At 45.1% G+C, this 27,880-nt stretch overlaps 1 protein-coding gene across 1 annotated transcript in view; it reads right to left on the minus strand.

Moving 5' to 3' along the window:
• Window positions 1-27,880, minus strand: part of tubgcp3 (tubulin gamma complex component 3) — a 111,116-nt gene that overhangs the window by 14,923 nt on the left and 68,313 nt on the right. The window contains 8 exon segments of the mRNA XM_084323527.1: window positions 927-1,058; window positions 1,933-2,021; window positions 7,149-7,284; window positions 11,864-11,932; window positions 13,345-13,480; window positions 13,980-14,169; window positions 15,593-15,701; window positions 16,125-16,235. Of these exon segments, the coding sequence (XP_084179653.1) occupies window positions 927-1,058; window positions 1,933-2,021; window positions 7,149-7,284; window positions 11,864-11,932; window positions 13,345-13,480; window positions 13,980-14,169; window positions 15,593-15,701; window positions 16,125-16,235 (972 nt within the window).

Below are 27,880 nucleotides of genomic sequence, written 5' to 3' on the forward strand. Positions count from 1 at the left end.
CGTGAGCGGATCGGCGCGGCCGAGAAATCCGCTCTTCGCTCTTTAAAGCTTGGTCCGCTCCGCTAATCGCTCATGTTGACCCCGCCCCCAAGTCGCTCTCCGCTCCCTCACCGCTCACCTTGAATCGAGCGCTCCCCGCGCCAGATCGCTCGGCTTTTTTTTTTTTTTGGAGCATGGTGTAAATTAGCTCAAACTACAACAGTCTACACCCCCTGGGCCTTGGCCCCTTAACAATTGTTTGTATTGAGCCGCATTGTAATTGTACCCATTCTGCAATGTTAAATAACGTTGTTTATCCATTCACTAGCTCTATTAAGCGATGATAGTTAGCCGAGCCACAATGCTATGGTCGCTGCCATTAACGTTAGCATGTAAGCTAACGACAACAACAATGGCGTCGATACTTTTCTAACATCCTGTGAGTGAAGGAGGAGGAGTGAAGCCTGAACAGGATATCACAGGTTCACCCTTCTCAATTCTCATTGGTTGAAAACGGCCATCTGTTGCTTTGGCATTGTACTACATGTATATTATTACATCAGTGTTAAACCACTGTGTGAGCGATCCGGAGTGGATTGGAGCGGAGGAGAACTCTCGCTCCGGACGTCGCGCCGACCCATTTTAAAACCCACTCCTCGCTCACGTCAAAACCGCCCGCTCCGCTCCCCGCGCCGCTCACGCTCCGATCCGCTCACATGGCCTGGTCATTACCCTGCTGTTATTGTTCAATAAGGAACTAGTGATGTGTCATTACCCTGCTGTTGTTGTCTAATAAGGAACCAGTGATGTGTCATTACCCTGCTGTTGTTGTCCAATAAGGAACCAGTGATGTGTCATTACCCTGCTGTTATTGTTCAATAAGGAACTAGTGATGTATCATTACCCTGCTGTTGTTGTTCAATAAGGAACTAGTGATGTGGCATTACCCTGCTGTTGTTGTCCAATAAGCATCTAGAGATGATGGTATCCAGGAAGACTTCGTGTGCAGCGATGATGTGGTCGAGATCCTGAGCCTGCTGCACTTTGTTCCACAGTTCATCCCACGAGCACTCCAACACCTGCACGTGCACACACACACTATTAATTCAGATTAAAGCTATTGTACAAAAGGTATCAGAGGTATCAAGAGGCAACTACACACACTTAGCTTCCATCCAGCCTCTATCCAGCCTCTATTCAGCCTCCACCCGGCCTCTATTCAGCCTCTATCCAGCCTCCAACCAGCCCCCACCCGGCCTCTATTCAGCCTCTATCCAGCCTCCAACCAGCCTCTATCCAGCCTCCAACCAGCCCCCACCCGGCCTCTATTCAGCCTATATACAGCCCCCACCCGGCCTCTATCCAGCCCCCAACCGGCCTCTATCCAGCCCCTATCCAGCCTATATACAGCCCCTATCCAGCCTCTATCCAGCCTCTATTCAGCCTCCAACCAGCCCCTATTCAGCCTCTATCCAGCCTCTATTCAGCCTCCAACCAGCCCCTATTCAACCTCTATCCAGCCCCCACCCAGCCCCTATTCAGCCCCTATTCAGCCTCTATTCAGCCTCTATCCAGCCCCCACCCAGCCCCTATTCAGCCTCTATTCAGCCTCTATCCAGCCCCCACCCAGCCCCTATTCAGCCTCTATCCAGCCTCTATCCAGCACCCACCCAGCTCCCACCCGGCCTCTATCCAGCCTCTATCCAGCACCCACCCAGCTCCCACCCGGCCTCTATCCAGCCTCTATCCAGCACCCACCCAGCTCCCACCCGGCCTCTATCCAGCCCCCACCCGGCCTCTATCCAGCCCCCACCCAACCCCTATCCAGCCTCTATCCAGCCTCTATCCAGCCCCCACCCGGCCTCTATCCAGCCTCTATCCAGCAGAAGGTACAGAGCACTGAGGCTGCTAGACTAGAGGGTGGAGACATGGGAACATGATGAGTAAACAAACCTCGAAGGTGATGTAGTACTGCATCTGGTGGATGAAGTGGACCATTTCTGAAGCCAGGATGTGACACTGGTGCAGTACGCCTGACAACTCTGAAATATAATAACATTCAGTCATCTTAAACTGTTATACACGTTACAACTCTGAAATATAATAACATTCAGTCATCTTAAACTGTTATACACGTTACAACTCTGAAATATAATAACATTCAGTCATCTTAAACTGTTATACACTATATACATATACATGTATATACTGTAAATGTTTGCTTGTACATATATATGTGTGTGTGTATATGTATATTTATATATGCGTGTGTGTGTGTGTTACCAGGCATGGTCTTCAGCAGCTTGTATGTGTGTATGTATATATATATAGTGTACATATATGTGTATATATGTATATATATAGTGTACATATATGTGTGTATATATGTATATATATAGTGTACATATATGTGTGTATATATGTATATATGTGTGTATGTGTATATATATAGTGTACATATGTGTGAATATGTATATATATTATTTTACAAAAAAATGTATCGCATTATGAACTCGAGTAGTGATTGATTACTCGTGGAGGAAGACGCTGTACAAAATAAACGTCTTTTCCGGTGTTTTAAGACTTTGCTCTTTTATTTTGAAACCCCCCGACCGGAAGTATTGTTGTTATCGCTAGTGGAACCTATCTATGAGTGGACAACTTGTGTCGTCCGGTTCTGTGTTTTTGAGCTAACGCTAAAACAAATGTTGAGATTGTTGGTGAACAACTAACTTTAGGTTAGTTTTAACGTTAGCTACGGTTAGATGCAGCTACAGGCAATCGATGAGGAGGAAGAGCTGCTGATTTTAATCGGCAGCATGTCAAAGCCGTATATAATAGAATAGCCGCGTGGTGTGTAGGCATGACAGCGCAGCTCGAAACTACCTGTTGTATTAAATTAATTGATGTTTAACTTGTCCCTGTGTCCAGTCCTTTGACTAGCCCCGCCCGTTCATTGTAAACAATGATGCATGTAATTGTATTAACGTTAATGTGTGTTGTAGCTATGTTATACATTCTGAATGGCATTAACGTTAGTTGGGTACTGTCATTGTATTTCGTTGGTTAGCTATTTAGCTAATGTTGATAGCATTGAATAGCATCAACGCTAGCTGGCTACAACGAATTCTCACAAGCTGGCATCGTAAAAAAAGTAAATAATTTAAGATAGAGTTTTCTCATAGCCGTGAGTAATCGATCAATCGATTACTCACGCCCACCCCTAATATTTATGTGTGTGTATGTGTGTATATATATATATATCAGTGGCGAATTCTCAGGGCCTTCAAGGTATTCAGAGAAGGCCCTGTGAGCCTCAGAAGAAAGAAAATATGAATTTTAAAAATTACTTTTTTAATTTAAATTTTTAAATTTTTTTTTATCAAATGTATTAAAATAGTTTGTGTCGCTAATCTGTTAAAACCGCACTGTTTCACTCGCCATAGTTGTTTTCGACCCATTCACTGCGCATTAGAGCGTTTTTGTACAGGAGAAAATAACAGCCAATCGGAGATTTCTTTTCACAAGTCTCTGGGCAGACTTTACTCCATCGGGTATTCTAGCTCGACCTGCCCAATAAACCTTAACAGGAGCCCAGGTGTGGAGTGACAGTTTGATCAGCCAATCACATTTGGAGCTGTAGTCAATGGGCGTAGTCTTTTAGATGTCAAAGTATTCTAGAGTCTGGCTGCGTCGGCCAATCAGAGCGCAAAACGGCAAACGCGAGTGAGTGAACTATCAAGCAAGACAACACGAGACAAACTGAAACATGGCAGCAGCAAATGATACCGTCGATGTTGTTGCGGATTTATTAACAGTTCCCTTTTCAAGAAGAACATTCAATGAAAAGATGGACATTGTCAAAAAAGGCCGCCCAACCCCAGAAGGACTGGAAATCAGCCAGGCATCAAAGGCCGGTTACGAGCGACATTTCCAGGCTAGCAATTGGGAACGGTACCCCTGGATGACTGGCTCGGTTTCACGGAAGAAGCTTTTCTGCTGGGAATGTTTGTTGTTTGGGACCGACAAGGGTGCGTGGAACTTTAGAGGCTTCGATAACCTTACCTGTTTAACAAAGTCTGCACAAAAGCATGAAGGCTCGGCAAGTCACCTTAAGGCAACAATTAGTCTGAAAACATTTGGAGACGCAAGGATTGATTTACAGCTGGATGAACAGAGACGGAGAGAAACAACGATGCACAACGAAAAGGTCAAAAAAAATCGGGAGATTTTAAAACGGCTCATACACTGCATGGTTTTCCTAGGGAAACAGGAGATGGCTTTCAGGGGCCATGATGAGAGTGGAACATCTTTGAACCGGGGGAATTACCTGGAGCTTTTGTCATTTTTAGCAGAATATGATCCAGCTTTGCACTACCATCTGACCACTTCCAAGGTATTTATTGGAACCTCAAGTCAAATACAGAACGATTTGATAAGTGCTGTTGCTGATGTGATGAATGACGAAATTAAAGAAGAAATAAGGAACGCGTCATGTGTAGCTCTAATGCTGGATGAAACGTCCGATGTGAGCAATGCTGCACAGCTGTCAATTGTTCTTCGTTATGTAACAGACGGTGGCGTAAAAGAGAGGTTCATTAAATATGTGGATGTGTCGGGGGGCAAAACAGCAGAAGAGGTTGCAACCCTGGCTCTTAATTTCTTGGAGGAATATGCATGCACAGATAAACTTGTAGCGCAGTGTTACGATGGTGCACCTGTTATGGCCTCGGGACTAAACGGTGTCCAAGCCAAAGTGAAGGAAAGGGTCCCCGATGCGCTTTTCATACACTGTTATGCACATGTCCTTAATTTAGTTTTATCTCAAGGTGTAAAAAAAATTCAAGAATGCAAAATCTTCCTCTCACACCTGTCTTCCATGGCCGCGTTCTTTACTAAATCGCCCAAACGTACGCAAGTGCTTGACCAGATGTGTCAAAGGCGACTGCCACGAGTTGCACCAACTAGGTGGAATTTCACATCAAGATTGGTTTGCACTGTATTTGAACAGAAAGATGCTCTTAAGGACGTGTTCCAGTACATAGTTGACCACCATGAGGAATTTGACGATACTGCTACAGGCGGTGCTGATGCTCATATATCATACTTGAGCACCTTTGAATTTAGCTTTTTAATTTCAACATTTTACGAAATGTTTTCCCATGCAGATGTTCTTTTTGACATTTTGCAGAGCAAGTCATTTGACATGCAGTTTTGTTTGGCTCGGGTGGACGAGTTTTGCATTCGCATTGAGGAGCAGAGGCCACGTTTTGAGCAACTCTATGACGAGACAGTGAACACCACCGGTGTGCCACCTGGGCGCAGAGCGTGCGGAGATCCACGTACATACTACAAGAAGGTGCATGATGGCATTATTGACAATATTCTAAATCAAATGACAACTCGTTTTAAAGATCACAAAAAGCTTTCATTCCTTTCCCTTCTGGATCCCACGCAGTTCACCATCTACAAGAAAACGTTCCCTGAAACTGCTTTCACAAGCCTGACTGACAGCTACGGGCCGCGTTTTGACTTGCCACGGCTGAAAACCGAACTCGGTGTCATGTATTCTATGGCAGATTTTCAGGGAAAGGACCCATCTGACCTTCTTCTATTTCTTCAACAAAAAAAACTCAGTGAAAGCATGAAGCAGCTATATAAACTGACGTGTTTAGTTGTAACTATCCCTGTCACCACCTCAACCGTGGAAAGGACATTTTCTGCCCTCAAGCGCATTAAAACATATGCGAGGAATACAACCGGACAAGCCCGACTCTCTGCATTATCCTCCATGTCAATTGAAAAAGAAATGCTCCTGGATCTGAAAAGGACTGATCAGCTGTATGACCGGGTCATTGAAAAGTTCACCCAAACGGACAGGAGGATGGATTTCGTCTTCAGGTGAACCACGTCAAAATGGTGAGTGAAACAAATTAATTTATATTGATTATATTGATCTGCCGCTGCGCATTTTATTTCCACACAAATATATGTCTGTCTTGAAATATTGGCTGGGCTGCTGTGCGTTTCATTTGGTAATTCTTGACTTGATCTTTCTTTGCATACCGTAACTTCCCTCTAAGTGTAGCCGGTCTGATCTTGTCTGCGTTGTGTTTAAAGTCGATTCGACCCCTGTTAAGGGATCGCCCTGAGTGGGAGTTGAACCCCGGACGCCGGCGTCGCGGGCGGCATCACAGACCACTAAGCAAGAAGTGAATTCACTGCTTGCTTCCGGGTCTGGATGCCTCTGGGGAGTGAGTTTACTTTGCAGTACCGCTTACCATCCACAGCCACGTCACTACTTGTACCCGTGACTGTGGATATACTGCGGTACCTCCGTTACACTCACCCCACTAAACTCACACCACCCAGGGCATCCGGGTCTAACGGCACCACATGTAGCCGGTGTGATCTTACTGCGTTGTGTTTTGTCGATTCGACCCCTGTTAAGGGATCGCCCTGAGTGGGAGTTGAACCCCGATCTCCCGCGTCGCGGGCGGCATCACAGACCACTATACCAAGAAGTGAATTCACTTCTTGCTTCCGGGTCTGGATGCCTCTGGGGAGTGAGTTTACTTGCAGTACCGCTTACCATCCACAGCCACGTCACTACTTGTACCCGTGACTGTGGATATACTGCGGTACCTCCGTTACATAAGCACAATTTGAATTGTATTAAAATAGTTACATTTGTTTCGTTGTTGAGTCACCATGCATGTCTAATAATGACAACTCGCTGGGAGGCGGAGATCGGCATTGGTTTCAGCGATCACGCAACGTTGAACCACACGATAATGTTGCCGTCTCTCTCTGCTTTCTCAATTCTTCGCTTGATATAATTAATACAAATGTCCAATATAACGGAATTCGTTAGCTCATACAAATGTGATTATAACAGACTGCTGTTTAGTGTCGGGCCGACTGCCCACAGAACGGTCTATTTTATTTCAAGTCAGCAGCAGCAGCACGGAGTATCGATGGACTTATTTTATTTGGAATATAATATTAATAATATATAATATTATGAAGGCCCGGTTAACTCCGGTACGCTTCGCCACTGATATATATATATATTGTATATATGTGTGTATATATATGTGTGTGTATGTGTATATATATAGTGTACATATATGTGTGTATATATGTATATATATGTGTGTGTGTGTTACCAGGCATGGTCTTCAGCAGCTTAGCGTTGCACATCTGTCCTTTCCAGATGTCAGTCAGCGTGTACTCCATCCTCTTGGCTCTCCAAAGGAAGTTGAACACACGCAGGTAATGACCCATACACTCCCTGGTAAACACCTGAGAGAGAGAGAGCGAGAGCGACCATTAAATAACAAACCGTCAGAAAGCTGTGGGCTCAGAGAGAGACAGAGACAGACAGAGAGAGAGAGAGAGAGAGAAAGAGAGATCGAGACAGAGAGATAAAGAGAGAGAGTGATACAGAGAGGGAGACGGACAGCGAGAGACAGAGAGAGAGAGAGAGAGAGAGAGAGACAGACAGAGACTGCACCGATATGAAAATTTGCCACCGATAACGATTGTTCAACTAACACAATCGGCCGATACCGATATTTGTGGCAAAATTGTTTTGTTTTGTTATGAAACTACTGTATATTTGTATGCCTCTAAATGTTTTGATGAATTGAAAATGGAGGACCCTCATGTAAAAAAGCCGAAAGTCTTTTTCTGGTCTTCATCCTCCAGTCCACTGAGCTGTACTGTATTGTACCCATTCTGCAATCTGCCAATAAAGTTCTCAATCAATCAGACAAATGCATAGAAAAGCTCCCACCATAACCATATAATATAAAAATTATATTATTGTTTATGAAAATGTTTTAGCCCTATGCTTGACTATTATTTTAGCCATGGCAACAAATAAAATAATAATAATAAAATGAATAAATAAAATATGAAATAAATAAATAAATAGGCTACATGTCTCTCTTTTTGTGTTACAAATTATGCTCACCGATATGAACATAGGCCTCTTTACTTACTTAAAAAAAGGAAACATCAAGAAATATGTTTATGGTATTAATTCCACCATGCCATGGTGCACTATTATATCTCTCAACCAAAGCAATGCAACAGAACAATTTTGATTGACAGTCGATTCTGCCAATTACGTCACACCGCTTGCACCCGCCTCCTGCTGTTCTTACCACCAATCGGCAAGCACGTATTCGTTTTTTACTTCCGGAATGTCCGCCATTGATTTTGACGAGAGCTCACAACAAAGCTACTAACGTTAGCTCCCCGCGGCCGACGAGTAGATTACCAGCGCTCCGCAGGATGACTAAACGAGGCATAATGATTTTACTGCAACGAATGTTATAATAAAAGCCTTTGCATACATCTGTCTGATTGAAAACTTTATTAACAGACCGCAGAATGGGCACAACTCAGCACGGGCTGAGATATGAACGAGTAATGCTTGCTATCTATCTAGGTCGTCCTCGGACGTTGCTATGGTCCGGTAAATACGCTGATGCTATTGAACGTGTAACTATATAACGTTAATGCCACAAAACGAATGCCTTTGTTAATCATAAGTAGTAACTTTGATGCAGTAGTGTGTGTGTGTGTGGGGGCGGCGTTGTGCAGGTCGCTTGACTGAAACTTTTTTCAAAGTTTGAAACTTTGAACGTGTGGGCCAGATTGACGCGACACAAATAGATGGATATTTATCGGCTACTGCCATCGGCACATTTGAGCTTATCGGCCGATACCGATACCCGACCGATATATCGGTGCACCCCTAACAGAGACAGAGAGAGAGAGACAGAGAGAGAGACAGAGAAAGATAGAGAGATACAGAGAGGGAGACAGACAGCGAGAGAGAGAGAAGGAAGAGAGAGAGACAGAGACAGAGAGAAAGGAGAGAGGGGAGAGAGAGACAGTGAGAGAGACAGAGCGAGAGAGAGAGAAAGAGAGAGAGAGGGAGAGAGATAGAGAGGGGAGAGATAGAGAGAGGAGAGAGACAGGGAGAGAGAGAGGATAGAGAGAGAGATACAGAGAGAATCTCACCGGTTCCACATTTCCTTTTTACGCACAATTATTGTTATGTTTGAAGACTCACAGTGTTCCATTAAAGACACCAATTGCACACCACAGATACCACAAATTTGTCTATGAAAGAGAGACATCGAGAGGTTTTGTATCAGATTTTTATCATCAATTACTAACGGCTTCGTATGAAACCCTCCACCTAGACTCTGTTTGGAGGAGGGATATACCAGACCTAGAAAAAGATTTTGATTGGCAAGAAGCCTGGGCAAATGTTCGACTTGCATCAAGGAACCCGGACCATCAACAAATCAATCTTAACTATATTCATAGGACATACTTGACTCCTATAAGACTGAACAGAATGGGTCTTAAACAAGACTCCAAATGCTCCTTATGTACAAATGGGGACGAGGGGACATTTATGCACATGTATTGGGACTGCCCACCAGTTAAGATATTCTGGGAATAAGTGACCCAGCAATTATCAAATCTCTTAATTCTGAATATACCTGTACACCCCTCTATATTACTGCTGAATGATGTTTTTGAATATGCAGTACCTATACAACAAAAGAGATTGGTTTTAGCTGGTATTACAGTGGCTAAAAAACTGATAGCATCACGATGGTTTAAACCGGAAAAAATTTGCCGAAAGGTCTGGATTCTTACATATCTCGATGTGATTTATCTAGAAATATCTACAGCAAGAATTTTGGGTCTCAATGAATCCAAATTGACAATGTGGTTAGAAGTGGTGGAGAGAATAAAAGCTAGCATTTAATGGTAGTGTTTGGTTAGGAGCGAAGGATAATGGATGGATTATCCATGGGGGGGTCCAGGGCGGGGGGTGCGAGCAGGAGCATATGTGTGTAGGGGAATAGATAGCAGGTATTAGGGGTATATCTTGTATAAGACATTTATCCAAACGATGAGTTAACTGATGTACACTGTTTTACAATGCTTGTATATCTAATCGTGTTTCTTTAATAGTTGTCATACAGAAGTACAGAATACTTTTGTACAAAATGCTTCTTACTGTTGCGCTCCAGAGACTGTGCATGACAAGATAAGTATGAAATAAAAACATAGTAAAAATTAGAAGAAAAAAAAGAGGTCACAGTGTTCAGTTTAGACATATGTACAATGTTCGTAGACGTAGTTACCATACAATATACAATACTGTGCAGTGTACTAATATACAATACTATACTATATAGTGCAAGGCATAAATGGACGAGGTGCAGTTTAGGTACAATTCACAGTAGGTGTACGAGTTGTAGTGCAAATCCTTTATCAATAAATATAAAGTGTAAGTGTGTTTGTGTGATCTAAAGTGTGGAGAGTGGGTGCTGCAGTGTGTTGTTTGAGTGAGTGAGTGTGTGTGCGTGTGGGTGTGTGTGCTGTGTGCATTTGATGGTTGTTGCATAGTGATTATTGTTCGTTTAGCGATTATTGTTCGTTTAGCAGCCTGATGGCCTGGGGATAGAAGCTCCTTCTGAGTCTTTCTGTGCTCGCCATAAGACTCCGGTATCGCTTGCCTGACGGCAGCAGTTCAAAGAGGCAGTTGTTCGGGTGGCTCGAGTCCTTAATAATTCTCTTAGCCTTCCCCTTGCACCGCTTGTTGTAAATGTTCTGTAGGGTGGGAAGCCCCCCTCTAATTGTGCGTTCGGCTGAACGTGTCACTCTTTGTAGTCTGCTACGGTCTTGTGCAGTGCTATTCCCAAACCAGGAGGTGATGTTGCCGGTCAGGATGCTCTCTATTGTACATGAGTAGAAGTTCCTAAGGATCTTCTGACTGACTTGGAACTTCCTTAGGCGCCTGAGGAAGTAGAGGCGTTGTCGTGCCTTCTTCACAACACTGTCAATGTGTGTGGTCCATGTCAAGTCCTCGGATATGTGGGCTCCGAGGTACTTGAAACTGTTCACTCTCTCAACTGGTGCCCCGTCGATGCTGAGGGGGCTGTAGTCCTTGACCCCCGACCTCCTGAAGTCCACAATCATCTCTTTTGTTTTGCTGACGTTCAGGGAGAGGCAGTTCTCCTGACACCACTGTGACAGGTTCTCTACCTCTTCCAGGTAGGCCCTTTCGTCGTTGGCAGAGATCAGGCCCACCACTACTGTGTCATCAGCAAATTTGATGATGGTGTTGTTGTTCCGCTGTGCTACGCAGTCATGTGTGTACAGGGAGTAGAGGAGGGGGCTCAGAACACAGCCCTGGGGGGCCCCTATGTTGAGCGTGATGGATGAGGAGGTGCAGTTGCCGGCTCTTACCACCTGGGGTCTGCCCGTCAGGAAGTCCAGGACCCACTGGCACAGGTCATAGTTCAAGCCCAGGTCCCTGAGCTTGGCTATGAGTTTGGAGGGGACTATGGTATTGAATGCTGAGCTGTAGTCGATGAACAGCATTCTCACATAGTTCCCCTTCCTCTTGTCCAGATGTGATGCTGCTGTGTGCAGCACATGGGCTATGGCGTCCTCCGTGGACCTGTTGGGGCGATATGCAAATTGCAGAGGGTCCAGGTTGATGGGGAGGGAGGAACAGATGTAGCCCTTCACTAGCTTCTCAAAGCACTTCATGGCTATGGAGGTGAGGGCTACAGGGCGGTAGTCGTTGAGGCAAGCGGGCGTAGATTTTTTGGGTCATGTTTGTTTATGTGTTTGTTTAAAAAATAATAAAAAAATAAAATACAAAAAAAAGAGAGAGACAGGGAGAGAGACAGGGAGAGAGACAGAGAGAGCGAGAGAGAGAAAGATAGAGATAGACAGAGAGAGAGAGAGAGAGAGAGATAGAGAGAGAGAGAAAAACAGAACAGAAGATGTAAACAAAGTGAAACAGCAAGCAGGGTCAGGGGTCAGGGTGTGTTACCGTAGCGATGGGTCCGTCTACATGGTAGTCCAGGCTGAAGACATCCCAGCCCGTGTCTCCAGGAGACACCTGGAAGAAACAAAGACACATGTCATGTATGTGAGCCACCACTAGGGGGCAGAGGAGGGCCGTCACTTTTTTGGAATGGTTGGAATGAATCCAAAGCAAAGGAGACTTTGTTCAAAGTAATTCTAACCTCTATGTATCATAAGCCTCTATATTAGGGGTGTGAAGGTACACGTATCCGTACCGAACCGTTTCAGTGTGTACCGTACCGTACCAAACGGCTGTGTACCGAACGAATACAACGGTATGTTAACCACTAACGACTGCCCACCGGGGGCTGTTTTTTTTCACAATCTAATATAAAAAAAAATTATTTTCTTTACAAGTTGATTATTAATTTCAATATAGAATATTCGTTGACAGCCCTACAAGTACAATTACTGCACACTACATCACCCCTGAGTGGAACATGGAAAGCCAAACTTTCCCCCACTGTACCTTGACTTGAAAACCGAGGTACGTACCGTGGTTTTTGTGTACCGTTACACCCCATATCTATAATATAACCTCTTCATAGCCCCACGCCTTTTAATAAGCCTCAGAGTTACAACTCTACTGTTACATATCTACTGTTTCATCTCTATGAACAGTGAACTCTGACCTCTACCGGGACGAACAGTGAACTCTGACCTCTACCGGGACGAACAGTGAACTCTGACCTCTACCGGGACGAACAGTGAACTCTGACCTCTACTGGGACGAACAGTGAACTCTGACCTCTACTGGGACGAACAGTGAACTCTGACCTCTACTGGGACGAACAGTGAACTCTGACCTCTACTGGGACGAACAGTGAACTTTGACCTCTACCGGGACGAACAGTGAACTCTGACCTCTACCGGGACGAACAGTGAACTCTGACCTCTACTGGGACGAACAGTGAACTCTGACCTCTACCGGGACGAACAGTGAACTCTGACCTCTACTGGGACGAACAGTGAACTCTGACCTCTACTGGGACGAACAGTGAACTCTGACCTCTACTGGGACGAACAGTGAACTCTGACCTCTACCGGGACGAACAGTGAACTTTGACCTCTACCGGGACGAACAATGAACTCTGACCTCTACTGGGACGAACAGTGAACTCTGACCTCTACCGGGACAAACAGTGAACTCTGACCTCTACTGGGACGAACAGTGAACTCTGACCTCTACCGGGACGAACAGTGAACTCTGACCTCTACCGGGACGAACAGTGAACTCTGACCTCTACCGGGACGAACAGTGAACTCTGACCTCTACTGGGACGAACAGTGAACTCTGACCTCTACTGGGACGAACAGTGAACTGAACAGTGAACTCTGACCTCTACTGGGACGAACAGTGAACTGAACAGTGAACTCTGACCTCTACTGGGACGAACAGTGGAACAGAGTGTTATCTCTAGCGGGGTGAACACAGTGACCTCTGACCTCCAGCAGACGGACGTCCAGTCTCTTGAGGATGCCTGCGTTGTCGTACTGGGCGTTGGTGGCTCGCACCGCCGTCTCCAGGATGCCCGTGAGGTTGTGTTGGTACAGGGTGGTGGCTGGACGGGCCAGCTCTGGTCTGGAACACACAGGAGGTTATGACTAGGGATGTTCCATATTGGCTTTTTTACCGATATACCGATATTGTCCAACTCTTAATTTCCGATACCGATATACTGTATGCAGGGTTTCCCCCCCCAACAAACGGAATAGTTTCAGGTAATTAACGTTACATATCTCTTGTTGTGGAATTAACAACATTATGCATACCCTTCACAATAAATAAAATAAGAATTTGGTCTTACTTGAAATGATAAAATTGTATAAAATAATGTTAAACGGACTGTATTTTATATAACAGCTTTTATCCAAAGCGCTTTACAACTTATGCCTCACACTCACTCACAAACGTGGAGGCGACCATACAAGGTGCCGACCTGCTCATCGGGAGCAATTAGGGGTTAAGTGTCTTGCTCAATGACACTTCGACACGCTGGCACTGTGTGTGTGTGTGTGTGTGTGTGTGTGTGTGTGAGCGAATGTGTGTGTGTACAGTGTGTGTGTGTGTGTCTCCTCACTTGAGCAGGTCCATCAGGTGTCTGATGAAGTCGCCTTGCCCCAGCAGCAGGTATCTCCTCATGGCCTGCAGGTGCTCCAGCAGAGCGTAGTTGCGGTTCAGCACGTTCAGCAGGTATTTACTGGTGTCCAAGTAGGCGGCGTCGATCTTCCCCTCGAACGCCCCCTCCAGGTCAGAGAGGAGCTGTGCAGCTGGGGGGGGAGAGAGGGGGGGGGGCAGGGGGAGAGAAACAAGGGGAGTGAGAGGGGAGAAAGAGAGGGAGGGAGAAGGGGAGAGAGAGAAAGAGGGGGGAGAGAGAGAAAGAGGGGGGAGAGAAGGAAGAGGAGGGAGGGAGAGGAGTGAGAGAGAGGGAGGGAGATAAACAGTGGATAGTTAAAGGGGGTGGAGAGAAAGTGAAGGGAGAAACAGGGGGAGAGAGGGAGAGAAGGGAGAGAGAAAGAGAGGGAGTGAGAGGGGAGAAAGAGAGGGAGGGAGAGGGCAGAGAAAAAGAGGGAGGGAGAAGGGGGTGAGAGAGAAAGAGGGGGGTGAGAAGGAATAGGAAGGAGGGAGGGAGGGAGGGAGAGGAGTGAGAGAGAGAGGGAGGGAGATAAACAGTGGATAGTTAAAGGGGTGGAGAGAAAGTGAAGGGAGAGAAACAGGGGGAGAGAAGGGAGAGAGAAAGAGAGGGAGTGAGAGGGGAGAAAGAGAGGGAGAGAGAGGGCAGAGAGAGAAAGAGGGGGGTGAGAAGGAAGAGGAGGGAGGGAGAGGAGTGAGAGAGAGAGGGAGGGAGAGAAACAGTGGATAGTTAAACGATGTCCTTCACAACATAGAGTGAAAGTGGCAAGGAGTTTCTGACAAGATCTCCTCCCTTCCTCTCCTCTTTTATTCTCCTCTCCCCCCTCTCTCCTGTCCTCTCCTCTCCTCACCGCCCCTCTCTCCTGTCCTCTCCTCTCCTCCCCAAGGTAAAGGACAGTGAGTGGTCAGATCATTGATCACTGAGGGTCTACTAGTCTGTCTTCAGCTACACGTCAATAAGAAGGAGGTCTAGATGAGAGGTCCTGATCAATCACCCGACCACACGCAGGATCCATCACTATGTGTGACTAGGGCACCGATACTGGTGTTGGTCCAGATAATGATACTGGTGTTAGATATTGGTCAAGATAATGATACTGGTGTTAGATATTGGTCCAGATAATGATACTGGTGTTAGATATTGGTCCAGATAATGATACTGGTGTTAGATATTGGTCCAGATAATGATACTGGTGTTAGATATTGGTCCACATAATGATACTGGTGTTAGATATTGGTCCAGATAATGATACTGGTGTTAGACATTGGTCCAGATAATGATACTGGTGTTAGATATTGGTCCAGATAATAATACTGGTGTTAGATATTGGTCCAGATAATGATACTGGTGTTAGATATTGGTCCACATAATGATACTGGTGTTAGATGTGTGTGTGTGTGTAAATATATATTTATGTTGTGAGGCAACAGTGCTAAACAGTGACACCATGTAGGCAGCTAGAGACATCCTGACAAGAGAGCGAGCGAGAGAGAGAGAGAGAGAGAGAGAGAGAGAGAGAGAGAGAGAGAGAGAGAGAGAGAGAGAGAGAGATGACCTACCATCTTTGGGTGCGTCTGCAGGCTTGGAGGTCGGTGTGATTGTCCCAGGTGGAGTTCTGTCATGACACACCTGGTGCAGGAAGTTAATGGATTTACCTATCAACAGAACCTAGAGAGAGAGAGAGAGAGAGAGAGAGAGAGAGAGAGAGAGAGAGAGAGAGAGAGAGAGAGAGAGAGAGAGAGAGAGAGAGAGAGAGAGAGAGAGAGAGAGAGAGAGAGAGAGAGAATGATTAGATCTATGGATTCCTGGATATCCTGACTTAACTGACTCACCATACTACAAATACAACTAAATTATATCTGTGCTTACATTCTCCTATGTGTGTGTGTACCTTGCAGGCCTGGTCCATGGTAATGTGTGTGTGTGTGTGTGTACCTTGCAAGCCTGGTCCATGGTAATGTGTGTGTGTGTGTGTGTGTGTACCTTGTGAGCCTGGTCCATGGTAATGTGTGTGTGTACCTTGTGAGCCTGGTCCATGGTAATGTGTGTGTGTGTGTGTGTGTGTGTGTGTGTGTGTGTGTGTGTGTGTACCTTGCGCGCCTGGTCCATGGTAATGAAAGAAGGGATCATGGACTTCCTGAGAGAGTACTTGTCGTGCCACAAACGATCCGCCTTCACGTTGGGATCAGACGCCACGAAGAACTGTGGGTTTTACACAGACACACAAAAAGTATTGATTCACGAATAATAAAAAAAAAAAAAAAAAAAAACGTGTGGGTCCAAAATGTATGGTTACTTCCCATGACCTGATTGGATAAATTACATGCTGGTGCTCTAGTGCGACATCTAGTGGCTGAATGTTATCTATAGCACCTGCTTGGATAAATGACATGCTGGTGCTCTAGTATGACATCTAGTGGCTGAATGTTATCTATAGCACCTGCTTGGATGACATGCTGATGCTCTAGTCCGACATCTAGTGGCTGAATGTTATCTATAGCACCTTTATTTTTTGTATCCACTTTTGATCCTTTTTCTATTTTTCTCCCATCTCAATTCCATTGTGCCAATTCTTCCCTCCCCTGTCTTGAACATTGTTTGCATATGCCCCCCACAGGCCGGTTGTAGGGAGGATAGAAGCCTTGCATCACGTGTCCCCTCCGGTACACGAGGAGGCAGCCCGTCACATCTTTTCACCTGCTAGCGCGGACTCTCATTGGCGAGGTGTAACGTGTGGGAGGCTCACACTACCCCCGCCATTTCCTGTCTCTGCTGTGCAGTCGTCCCCAACCGACCTGTAGGAGTCGCTGTCCACAACGTCCAGATTACCACCCATCGACTTCCACCCGCTGACTCTGCCAATTGAGTTAGTATGACGGCTGGCCCAAGCCGGAGGCAACGCAGACAGCCGGAGTCGAACCCGGTGTCTCTTGCGTTGGTGACGAGTGCAATGTCCACTGCGCCACCCAGCCGCATCTATAGGACCTTTAAAAATCATTAGAATTAATAAAGAAAACTAAAAACAGCATTATATATTAGTCTTCGTTTGATATATATATATGGATCCACCAGTAGGCTAATTGAGGTCACTGGTCGTCTAATGGCTTCAGGAGGCTCCAGCTCCAGTCTAAGCTGGAACACATCACTCCTGTCCTCCACTCCCTCCACTCCCTCCACTGGCTCCCGATCAAACACAGCATAAACTTTAAAACACTACTCCTCACCTTCAAAGCCCTCCACAGCCTGCCCCCCCCCCTACCTGACTGATCTCCTTCTTCCCTACCGCCCCACCCGTTCCCTCCGGTCCTCCTCCACTGCCTCCCTCACTGTCCCGACATCCAAGCTTAAAAACTTCGGAGATCGGGCCTTCTCTCGTACTGCACCTCGACTCTGGAACTCCCTCCCCCAGTCCATCAGAGACTCCCCTACACTCTCCACCTTCAAAGCTCGCCTCAAAACCCACCTGTTCTCCCTTGCCTTCAACCCCCCCCACCCTTAAACCCCCCCCCCCCCCCCCCCCCTCCAACCTGATTGATGTCTGTCTCCAGTCTTTTTTGTGCTGTCATGCTGTCTCCCCTGTTCCCCCCATGGTCTCATGTTCCTTTTGTTTTTGTTTCTTTGTTGTTTTTGTTTCTTTGCTTTCGTTTCTTTGTTTGTACTCTTGCTCCCGACTACTGTCAGCGACTTCGGGTTACTGAGAAGCGCTATATAAATTAAAGGGGCTATGTATTATAAATGTCATTTTTCAGTCTCTAGCATTGTATTATAGTAATAGGAGTTCGTATCAATGTGTTTTAGGGTCTAAATACCATATTGGCGGATTGCTCAGATTCAGCCCAGGCCCTTTCGTCCTCCAGTAAATCAGGTCATATTTTTTTTGAACGGCCAATATGCGTCATACACGTCGATACACGTCATACGGCCGCTGGGTAGCGCACAGTGATGCGATTGGCTCTGTGGTTGGAGCTAATGCCCGCCCCCATTCTACCGAGAATACAGAGGTACCGAGAAACCGGAGTGCGGTCACTTGCATATCTTCCACGATGAGCAAACCCAGCAAACCCCGCAGGCCTTACAGGACATGTTCTGTTCCTGGCTGTAAAGCTAGTACTACTAATACGTCTTTGCACGCTTTTCCCGTGGATGCCGAACTTCGCCAGCAATGGACAAAGTTCGTTTTTGGGGACCCTCCTAGTTCTGTCGCAACGCAATACATTTTTTGATGCTGGGGTGGCATCCTGGATGGTGCTAAACAAAGGATTTGTACCTACTATTTGGGACGCGACAGAAGTACACTGTATATAACGGTATGCTGCTCTTTATAAAGTAACGTTATAGCAAACTATTGAAGCAAGCTAGTCATAATTAAAAACTGCTCAATACAAACACAACTAGTCAGAGGTAAACAAGGTAAAGTTACTTATAGCAAGCTATCGAAGCAAGCTGGCTGGTCAAGTAAGTAACGTTACTCGCTCTTTTCGGCAAGCCATTATACTAACGTTGTAACTAACGTTACATACATACAAGATAAACGTACCAATCGGAAACTATTTGCAAGCCTCGCTGTTGCAACTCGACTTCTTCTTCTGAATCATACTGTGGGTCGCTCTCTGGATCCCAAACATAATGTACAGCCATGTTGTATTAGTTAGTAAAATCGGTAGATGTTTTGTGTCGAAATAAAAACCTGAAACCTGAGACCTTCACCTGGAAGGAAGGACGGGGAGATGGGCGGAGCTATTTGGTGGGTGGCTGTCACTCAAAGCATTCTGCTAGTATGGGTGGAGCCAAGCCAATAACAGCTTGAAATCCTAAGACAGAAAAATGCTGGTTTTGAGTACTTGATTAGAAATATAAAACAATGATTCTTTTTGGAATAAACCTTACAGATGTGTTACATAGACTCACAGGAATTGTGTAAAGTTGCCCAAATAGTGCTAGGAATAGCAATACATAGCCCCTTTAAATGAATTATTATTATTATTAAGAAGCCAAAATATTATTAGTTCGACAGTGGATTCAGTGGATTCTTCTTCTGCTTTCGATTTTAGAGAAAATGAAGGGAAAGAGAAACAGGGGGGAGAGGGAGAAAGAGAAAGAGGGGGGATAAGGGAGAGAGAAAGAGGGGTGTGAGAAGGGAGAGAGAAAGAGGGGTGTGAGAAGGGAAAGAGAGAACGAGGGAAGAGTGAAGGGAGAGAAACAGGGGGAGAGGAGGGAGAGAAAGAGTGAGAGAAGTCAGATTGCAGAAACAGTGGAGAATTAACAGAGTGAAAGGTGAAGAGTCAGGGCTAGATCTTCTCCCTTCCTCTCCCCCCCAGCATGTTATCAGAGGCACCATGACGGACGCGTCTCTACAATTCGTAGCCGCATTTCTGCAGACCCCTCTCTGATTGGTTGAGGCCATTTCTGCAGACCACTCTCTGATTGGCCGAGCGTGCGCATGCGCATGAGCCGCAACAAGCTCCTCTAGCCAGGAGTCGAAACTCTGTTAAGCTCCAAAGAGAGAGGCTGAAAACCCACGGTTGTTGCCCGACGGATGGGAGCCGAATCCCGGATCCGAGTTTTCTGATGAATAGCCCCAAAACATGGAGGTCGCGTACGTTATTTCGCGTGACTTCGCGGTTTATTCATAACGTTATGCACATTTCACAACACAGCCAGCTGTCAGAAACTGTACATTGTAACGTTGTTATTTCGCGGCCTGCCCATTTGATGTTCCCAAATCATATTCAGAAAGTATCACAGAGACTTCTATTGACCAAGGAATTAGTTATTAGTAAGACACAACATTTCCGTAGCAATTGACCACCAGACTCTTTCTCTTAAGGCATTAACTGGGTTAATTAATATAAATGTTATATTGTAACTGTCTAGTTACACATTGGTTCCGAAACATGTATGTTCCAGGCTGCAATTAAAACTTTGAATCTGAGAGAGCTCTGGTCAGCGAAGCCGGCGAGCGATTATTATTGGTTTTTAATGACAAACCAATTACATAATCCTATCCAACATATGTGTAAAGGCACACACAACATATTCCAGTTAACGGTATATTTTTTTAATGATTCGTTATGGCGTAATCAATATTTCCATGCGTATAAATTGCGTTCGCGACCTCCATGTTTTGGGGCTATTCATCAGAAAACTCGGATCCGGGATTCGGCTCCCATCCGTCGGGCAACAACTGTGGGTTTTCAGCCTCTCTCTCTGGAGCTTAACACTTTGGCTGCCATGGGTTAAATTAATGATATACCATAGATTGCCAGCGCTATTTGTCTATGGAGAACGTCCCCTTCTTTGCAGGGCTATAACTTTTTAAATTCTATTGCTACATTGCCATTATTAGGGCCCATTCAAAGTCCTATATGTATTGTTCATTGTGTAGCAACGTTAAACTTTTTCATTCACATATTCATAGTAAAGTATGGTCTAATGTATAAGTATGTTTTCATCTCTTTCTGCAACTTTCTCCATAACGTGATATATAGCCCCAAATGCATTATATTGATGATGAAATACAGTTTGATGGCAATCAGCGCGATATAAAAAATTCCAACTAGACGTACTTCTAGAAGTTACTACACGTCATCTGATGTTGACCGGATGGGCGAGGGGGCGTTTATAATTCCGTGGGCAGCGTTATACCAATCATCTAATGTGGGTCAAATGTTGATAAAAGCAGTTAGTATCGAAGATGGTAACGTTACACGCTGAAACTCACCCCAGTCTCCGCGCGCCGTTGGGCGATCATCGTCGAGTAGAAATTTTATCATTATGGGATATATTATTACCCGGTCCATCTCCAGCTTGTATAATGGTATATACGTCCAAATCATGTTGTTTATCGAGTTATTGGCAATCGATCGCTATGTAGAGTGACGAGCTAGAGTGCCGGAACCTATCCCGAGTGGCCGGAAGCAATAGGGCCGACCAGCAAAACCTCTACTGCGCTTCCTGTTAAGCAGTTGCGCCGATCGGCCACCAGATGGCGCTCCTGAACCGCCAGAGAGCTCAGTGGGTCCTGCTGGTGAATCTCAGGCCAGCGGAGGGGGAATATGAATCCGATTCCAGATTTTTGAAATATTGATATAAGGACGCTGTACAGCGTCCCCCGGCAACTTTAGCATCGCCAGCAAAGACGTTGTAAATCGTTTTTAGGCAGTCAAAGTGTTAACGGAGTTTCGACTCCTGGGTAGAGGAGCTTGTCGCGGCTCATGCGCATGCGCTCGCTCGGCCAATCAGAGAGGGGTCTGCAGAAATGGCCTCAACCAATCAGAGAGGGGTCTGCAGAAATGCGGCTACGAATTGTAGAGACGCATGACGGACAGGCTCTCTGGCTGAGCAGCTGACTCACTGTCAGGACCCCTGGTGTTCCATCCCATTACTTCCCCCTCCAGGCTCCCCTCTGACACTTCCTAATGGTTCCTCTCAGGAAGCCACTCAGTACCCATCAGCCACCCTGACAGGCAGGAGGACTGTGTGCTACACAGTATCTATACTTTTACGTTTTTATTTATTAATTTTGTTTACCCAGGGACAGTGCACATTAATCAACATCTTCAGTTTCCACATCAATGTAAATGTGCCAGAATTAGCTAATGAGCTAGTTTTCATCTGTAGTCCCTGCCTACCTTGCATGTCTTTATGGTGTGGGAGGAAACCAGAGTACCTGGAGGAAAGCCACGAACACAGGGAGAACATGCAAACTCCACACAGAAAGACCCCCTGCTGGGGTTCAAACCCAGGACCTTGTTGCTGTGAGGCAGGAGTGTTAACCACTGAACCCAGGACCTTCTTGCTGTGAGGCAACAGTACTAACCACTGAACCCAGGACCTTCTTGCTGTGAGGCAGCAGTGCTAACCACTGAACCCAGGACCTTCTGGCTGTGAGGCAACAGTACTAACCACTGAACCCAGGACCTTCTTGCTGTGAGGCAGCAGTACTAACCACTGAACCCAGGACCTTCTGACTGTGAGGCAGCAGTGCTAACCACTGAACCAGGACCTTCTAGCTGTGAGGCAGCAGTGCTAACCACTGTGAACCCAGGACCTTGTTGCTGTGAGGCAGCAGTGCTAACCACTGAACCCAGGACCTTCTGGCTGTGAGGCAGCAGTGCTAACCACTGAACCCAGGACCTTCTGACTGTGAGGCAGCTGTGCTAACCACGGTGAACCAGGACCTTCTTGCTGTGAGGTAACAGTGCTAACCACTGAACCAGGACCTTCTTGCTGTGAGGCAGCAGTGCTAACCACGGTGAACCCATGACCTTCTGGCTGTGAGGCAGCAGTGCTAACCACTGAACCCAGGACCTTCTTGCTGTGAGGCAGCAGTGCTAACCACGGTGAACCAGGACCTTCTTGCTGTGAGGTAACAGTGCTAACCACTGAACCAGGACCTTCTTGCTGTGAGGCAGCAGTGCTAACCACTGAACCCAGGACCTTCTTGCTGTGAGGCAGCAGTGCTAACCACAGTGAACCAGGACCTTCTTGCTGTGAGGCAGCAGTGCTAACCACGGTGAACCAGGACCTTCTTGCTGTGAGGCAGCAGTGCTAACCACTGAACCCAGGACCTTCTTGCTGTGAGGCAGCAGTGCTAACCACTGAACCCAGGACCTTCTTGCTGTGAGGCAGCAGTGCTGACCACTGAACCCAGGACCTTCTTGCTGTGAGGCAGCAGTGCTAACCACTGAACCCAGGACCTTCTTGCTGTGAGGCAACAGTGCTAACCACTGAACCCAGGACCTTCTTGCTGTGAGGCAGCAGTGCGAACCACTGAACCCAGGACCTTCTTGCTGTGAGGCAACAGTGCTAACCACTGAACCCAGGACCTTCTTGCTGTGAGGCAGCAGTGCTAACCACTGTGAACCCAGGACCTTCTTGCTGTGAGGCAGCAGTGCTAACCACTGAACCAGGACCTTCTTGCTGTGAGGCAACAGTGCTAACCACTGAACCCAGGACCTTCTTGCTGTGAGGCAGCAGTGCTAACCACTGAACCCAGGACCTTCTTGCTGTGAGGCAGTAGTGCTAACCACTGTGAACCCAGGACCTTCTTGCTGTGAGGCAGCTGAACCCAGGACCTTCTTGCTGTGAGGCAGCAGTGCTAACCACGGTGAACCCAGGACCTTCTTGCTGTGAGGCAGCAGTGCTAACCACTGAACCCAGGACCGTCTTGCTGTGAGGCAGCAGTGCTAACCACTGTGCCACCGTGCCGCCCGGACAGGCAGGATGACTCTGTGCTACACCGTGTGATTTAGGAGTTCTATTCCTGCGCTGCGGGGAGCGTGAGCTGTGAAGAGCCTTTCAACTGTTCTGGGAACAAAGCTATAACTAACACTACAGCTGATACAGGACCTCTACACACCACCACTCAATAATGACCTCACAACGCTGGGAAAGTGCTGTGTGCACGATTAAATTGAGTGAGTGTGTGAGTGTGTCCTAAGTGCACTGCCACCTGTGAATAACTGTAAATAACGGGACATTGAGTATATATATATATATATATATATATATATATATATATATATATATATATATATATATACATGTGTATCTGTGAATGTATTACAGTATTTCTGCTAAATGTATACCTTGTGGTAGGTATATATATTATAGTATTTATACTGTGTGTATATATGCCTCATGGTAGGTATCTTTCACCTCTCCATTGGTACAGGGAGTGTGTGTGTGTATATATATATATTATATATTAGGACTGGGCGATTCTTGCTCAAATGTGAATCACGATTTTTCTCTAAGAATTGGGATCACAATTCTCACACGATTCTTATTTTTTCAATAAAATCATTTATTGCACTCTTTCTTAAACAGACAACATAACATATCAAAGTGCTTGACTTAACCTGTTAAAGGCCCACTTGCATGTTGTATTTTTGTTCAATAAACAATGTGGACTAGGCCAACGGTGACTTTCATGAAGAGGGGAATTTCTTTTCGTTAGCGTTTTTTTTTAACTTCATTTTTTTGCGTTTATCGCTTTTCTGGTCAAGTATGACCGACAGATGTAGGGTGAAACGGGAGAGAGAGCAGGGGAAGACATTCGGCAAATGACGGCGAGTCCGGGAATCGAACTCGGAGTCAACCAGGTCCGTGACGCAGCACGGTATTCCGCGACGCAGCGCGGCACATGGTGTGCTACTGGAGCACCCCTCGTTAGCGTTTTTATCAAACATTTTGTCCGCCCAACCACAACCACCACTCACATGCATATTTTAATCCATGTTTCATAGCGTGCGTGTGTCATCTTAACACTTTGAGTGCCAGGGACGCGTTGTCGTTAGTTCATGCCGCCAGTTGAGTGCCACTAACGACATATAGCATTTGTTTGTTGTATTTTTTTTATTAGCGATTTGAATTCATATTTCATCAATCGAGCCTCATGCTAGTGTTGCAGACTCTCTCTGAGCTCAATTGGGAAAATATCGCCCCCTATCGCCTCTCTCTGTGTAACTGCACCCCATTGGTTTAGACTGATGGGGGGGCGAGGCATCTGAAGAGATCCAAGTCTTCGCCGACCCTCAGAACAGCGTGGATTATGTATTTCCAGCACCCAACGCTGAATCAATAAACGCGATCGATATTTGGAATGGCGATCAGGAATTGTAATAATCTTTTACAATATGTGCAATATGTGCACAGCAATCTTTTACAATATAACATCTGATCTGAGGTAAGGAATCTATTTGACCAGTCTTTTTTCACAGATATATCAACGTGTGCCCTATATGTGTGTGTGTGTGTGTGTGTGTGTGTGTGTGTGTGTGCTCGCTGATCAGGAAATGAGAGAATATATTTCTCAGATCGCTTCTATAGCGTGCATAAGTACACATATACTATCGATAATCTAGCGTTTATTTGAAAACGATTCATAAATAGGCTGAAAAATGACAACGTTTTTGTGTATGCCAGAATATTCCAGTAAAGGGCGATCATCACGGAATCTATATATTTTCCTGAAAAACTAGGGCTTTTCAAAATGCTATAAAACGGAAATTAACCGATTAAAAAACAATCCGTCTCAACAATGTTGACTGCAAACAAGTCATTGATAAACGACGGGCAGATTAGACACATAGCCATAATTTAAGACTGAGATTATGCGTTCACAACGCTATCATTGAAGTGGGTGGCAGCATTCAACGGGGTTTTACCACGTTAAGCTCCGGCATTGAAAGTGTTAATGATGACGTCACACAAGGTATCAGGGCAGCGAGGGGTGCTGAGAATCACATGCAGGTAGTGGCGGAAGCAAAGAGCCTTCTTGCTACTACTAGCCGAGGATCTAGTATCTGTTTCACCTAACACTATTGCTCCGTGATCATAGCCATTTATCTCTAAAGCTAACCACTATTTGTAAAAGCCACAACCACGTTACCATATTTGTAAATACTAATGTAAATCATTGTGTCGTTGTACATATTGTGTATATAACGTTAGTAGCTAAGTTAGCTTGCTAGCCGGCATTCTCGAAACTCCTAACTCCTGTATACCTTTGTCCTCACAAACAAAGTATTCTGCCAGGGAACTTATGGACACGACAGTAGTAGTTATAAGGTGTTTGAGCTTGTAACGGTAACGTTAGTTAGCTATCGTGGTAGCTTGTTTCATGACTGTGATGCACCGAGTGCATCAGTCATGAAAGGGGCTACTATCGTATCAACATGCCGTGACGTGTAGCTTGCTAGCCGGCATGATGCGTGCAGTGCTTTGCCCCACAGGTCTGAGAACTCTTCTACATGCCCCGATTTAAAATGGTTCACGACAGTAGACATAATGCTAACGTTAGCGGGGTCACGTTAACGTTAGCCAGAGCCATATAGCTAGCTTGGTACTATGACCCGTGACGGGCATAAGGCGACAGCCAATAGCGCTGCTGTACTGAACAACAGGCTGCCAAGTGGTAAATGCAGTTCTTTTTTTACGACATTAAAAACCTTATAACTACCTTTGTTTCAACCAAAAATGCAGTAGTGGAGGTCCATCAAAGTCTCTCCGATGATTAAACCCATTTTCGTCTTATAAGGCGTCCATTTGGATCAAGGAAATGGCTTTCTGCACTCGTCAAACTCCATTGTAGTGGCTGAGAGGTAGGGAAAAGTTACCTTCAGTGACGTCACAGCACTGATAGCATCTGATAAGCTTTTTGATTGGCTCCATACATGTTATTCGTGCGTGGACATTTTTAACCCTTTCTGAGTGGAATTTCCGGCGTCAAATGGAAATAAATAAATAATGAAATTAGATACCAATGATGTAAACTACCCATAATTGAAGAGTAGGGTTTAACCTGCAAGTGGGCCTTTAAGCCTGTAGGTCCCCCAATTGGGGGACCCTGCTTTTCTTTATCATAAATCGATCAATAGAGACCGTATTAGATCCCCAATTATCATATCATGGGGTATCATTGGAAAGCCACACTCATTGGCTACAACCCTGTCCAAAGATCTTCGAGATCGCCAAATGATTGACGGAGCTAGAGCCCCCGGAGGTCGGGGTTAGTAATGTGTACTTTGGCGCACGCCTCACATATCGGCATGTAACTCGAGAACCGCTGAACGGATTTCTGAAAGGGCAATCGACAGGCAACAAATAGGGCTTTAATTCTATCTATATATTTTATTAAAAGAAATGCACACCCGAGCCGCTAGAAGTCGGCAAAGTGGCGCGTCGTGAATCGTCCTCATGAGGGCCCTTGGATGTTAAGAGGTTTTTTTTTTTTTTTTTTTTTTTTTTTTTTTACATTTTAGCCAGGAGTAAAGACCACAACCCTATAACAGCAGTCAAAGTGTATATTTTCATTTTTACCGATGTTTTGTAAGATTTACAGAAAATAAGAATTTATCGAAAAAATGCTAATTATATCAGTTTTATCGTAAAACCGAGAGGAAATGACTAAATCCAGATTTAACCCTGCCATTGGAAAAAGGAGCATTTTCCCTATCCATAGATATATGATTTGGCCATAATAAGGTCAAGTTCAAGGTCAAATATGAATTTATAATTCAAATCGATTATCATTTATTACTGTATCTACAAATCCTTCTGTTTAATCATCTTCCCTTTATTCATTTGCTTAGATTTTTTTTACACTTGATCTCAAGAAGGTGCTGAATGAGCTCAGTGAGCGAGCTCGGTTTTGTAACAATTGTAACAATTGTAACATAGTGTTATTCACCGGCACAGATGCAAAAATAAATCATAATTTATATTCTCCCTTTTTTAATTACAATTTACTCAAGCCTAGTAACAGACACTATAAAATACGGAATATGGAAATACATACCCCCAGGTCCCTAGATGTTCTTAGATACCAAGAACATGCAAATTGGCCTTGTAGAAGTGGAGCAATCTTCCATTTACTTAGGCATGTACCTTTAGGCGAAATTTCTGAAAATAGGGCTACAGCTTAACAGGTTTACTTAAACATAACATAATATGAAAGTGCTTGACTTAAACTTAAAGTCTCTTGTAACATACAAAATAACTCAAGTCAGAATCGTCATCATTTAAAAAAGTTAAGTAAAAAGTTCATGTTTTTTTTTTTTATATATATTTTTGCACAAATATTACAAATATTCAAGAGACATCTTTCAACAGCATAATATGCAAAGTCCAAGATTTGTTTTTTTCTTTTTCGTATTGACATATAAAACATACAAAAGACTTATACAGACATACCAAAAACAGACATGGAAATTAAAAAAGTACTTACAAAAAAAATAAAAAAATTACTATATGTGCATATATAACCAAGATGCATATACGTTAATGCATATACCAGGGTTTCCGTTAGAAAAAATTGTTGCCGGCCTCAGTGTCCGGTAGAT

The sequence above is a fragment of the Notolepis coatsorum genome (assembly GCF_963971535.1).
Source record: "Notolepis coatsorum genome assembly, chromosome: 1".
In the NCBI taxonomy this organism is placed as follows: domain Eukaryota; kingdom Metazoa; phylum Chordata; class Actinopteri; order Aulopiformes; family Paralepididae; genus Notolepis; species Notolepis coatsorum.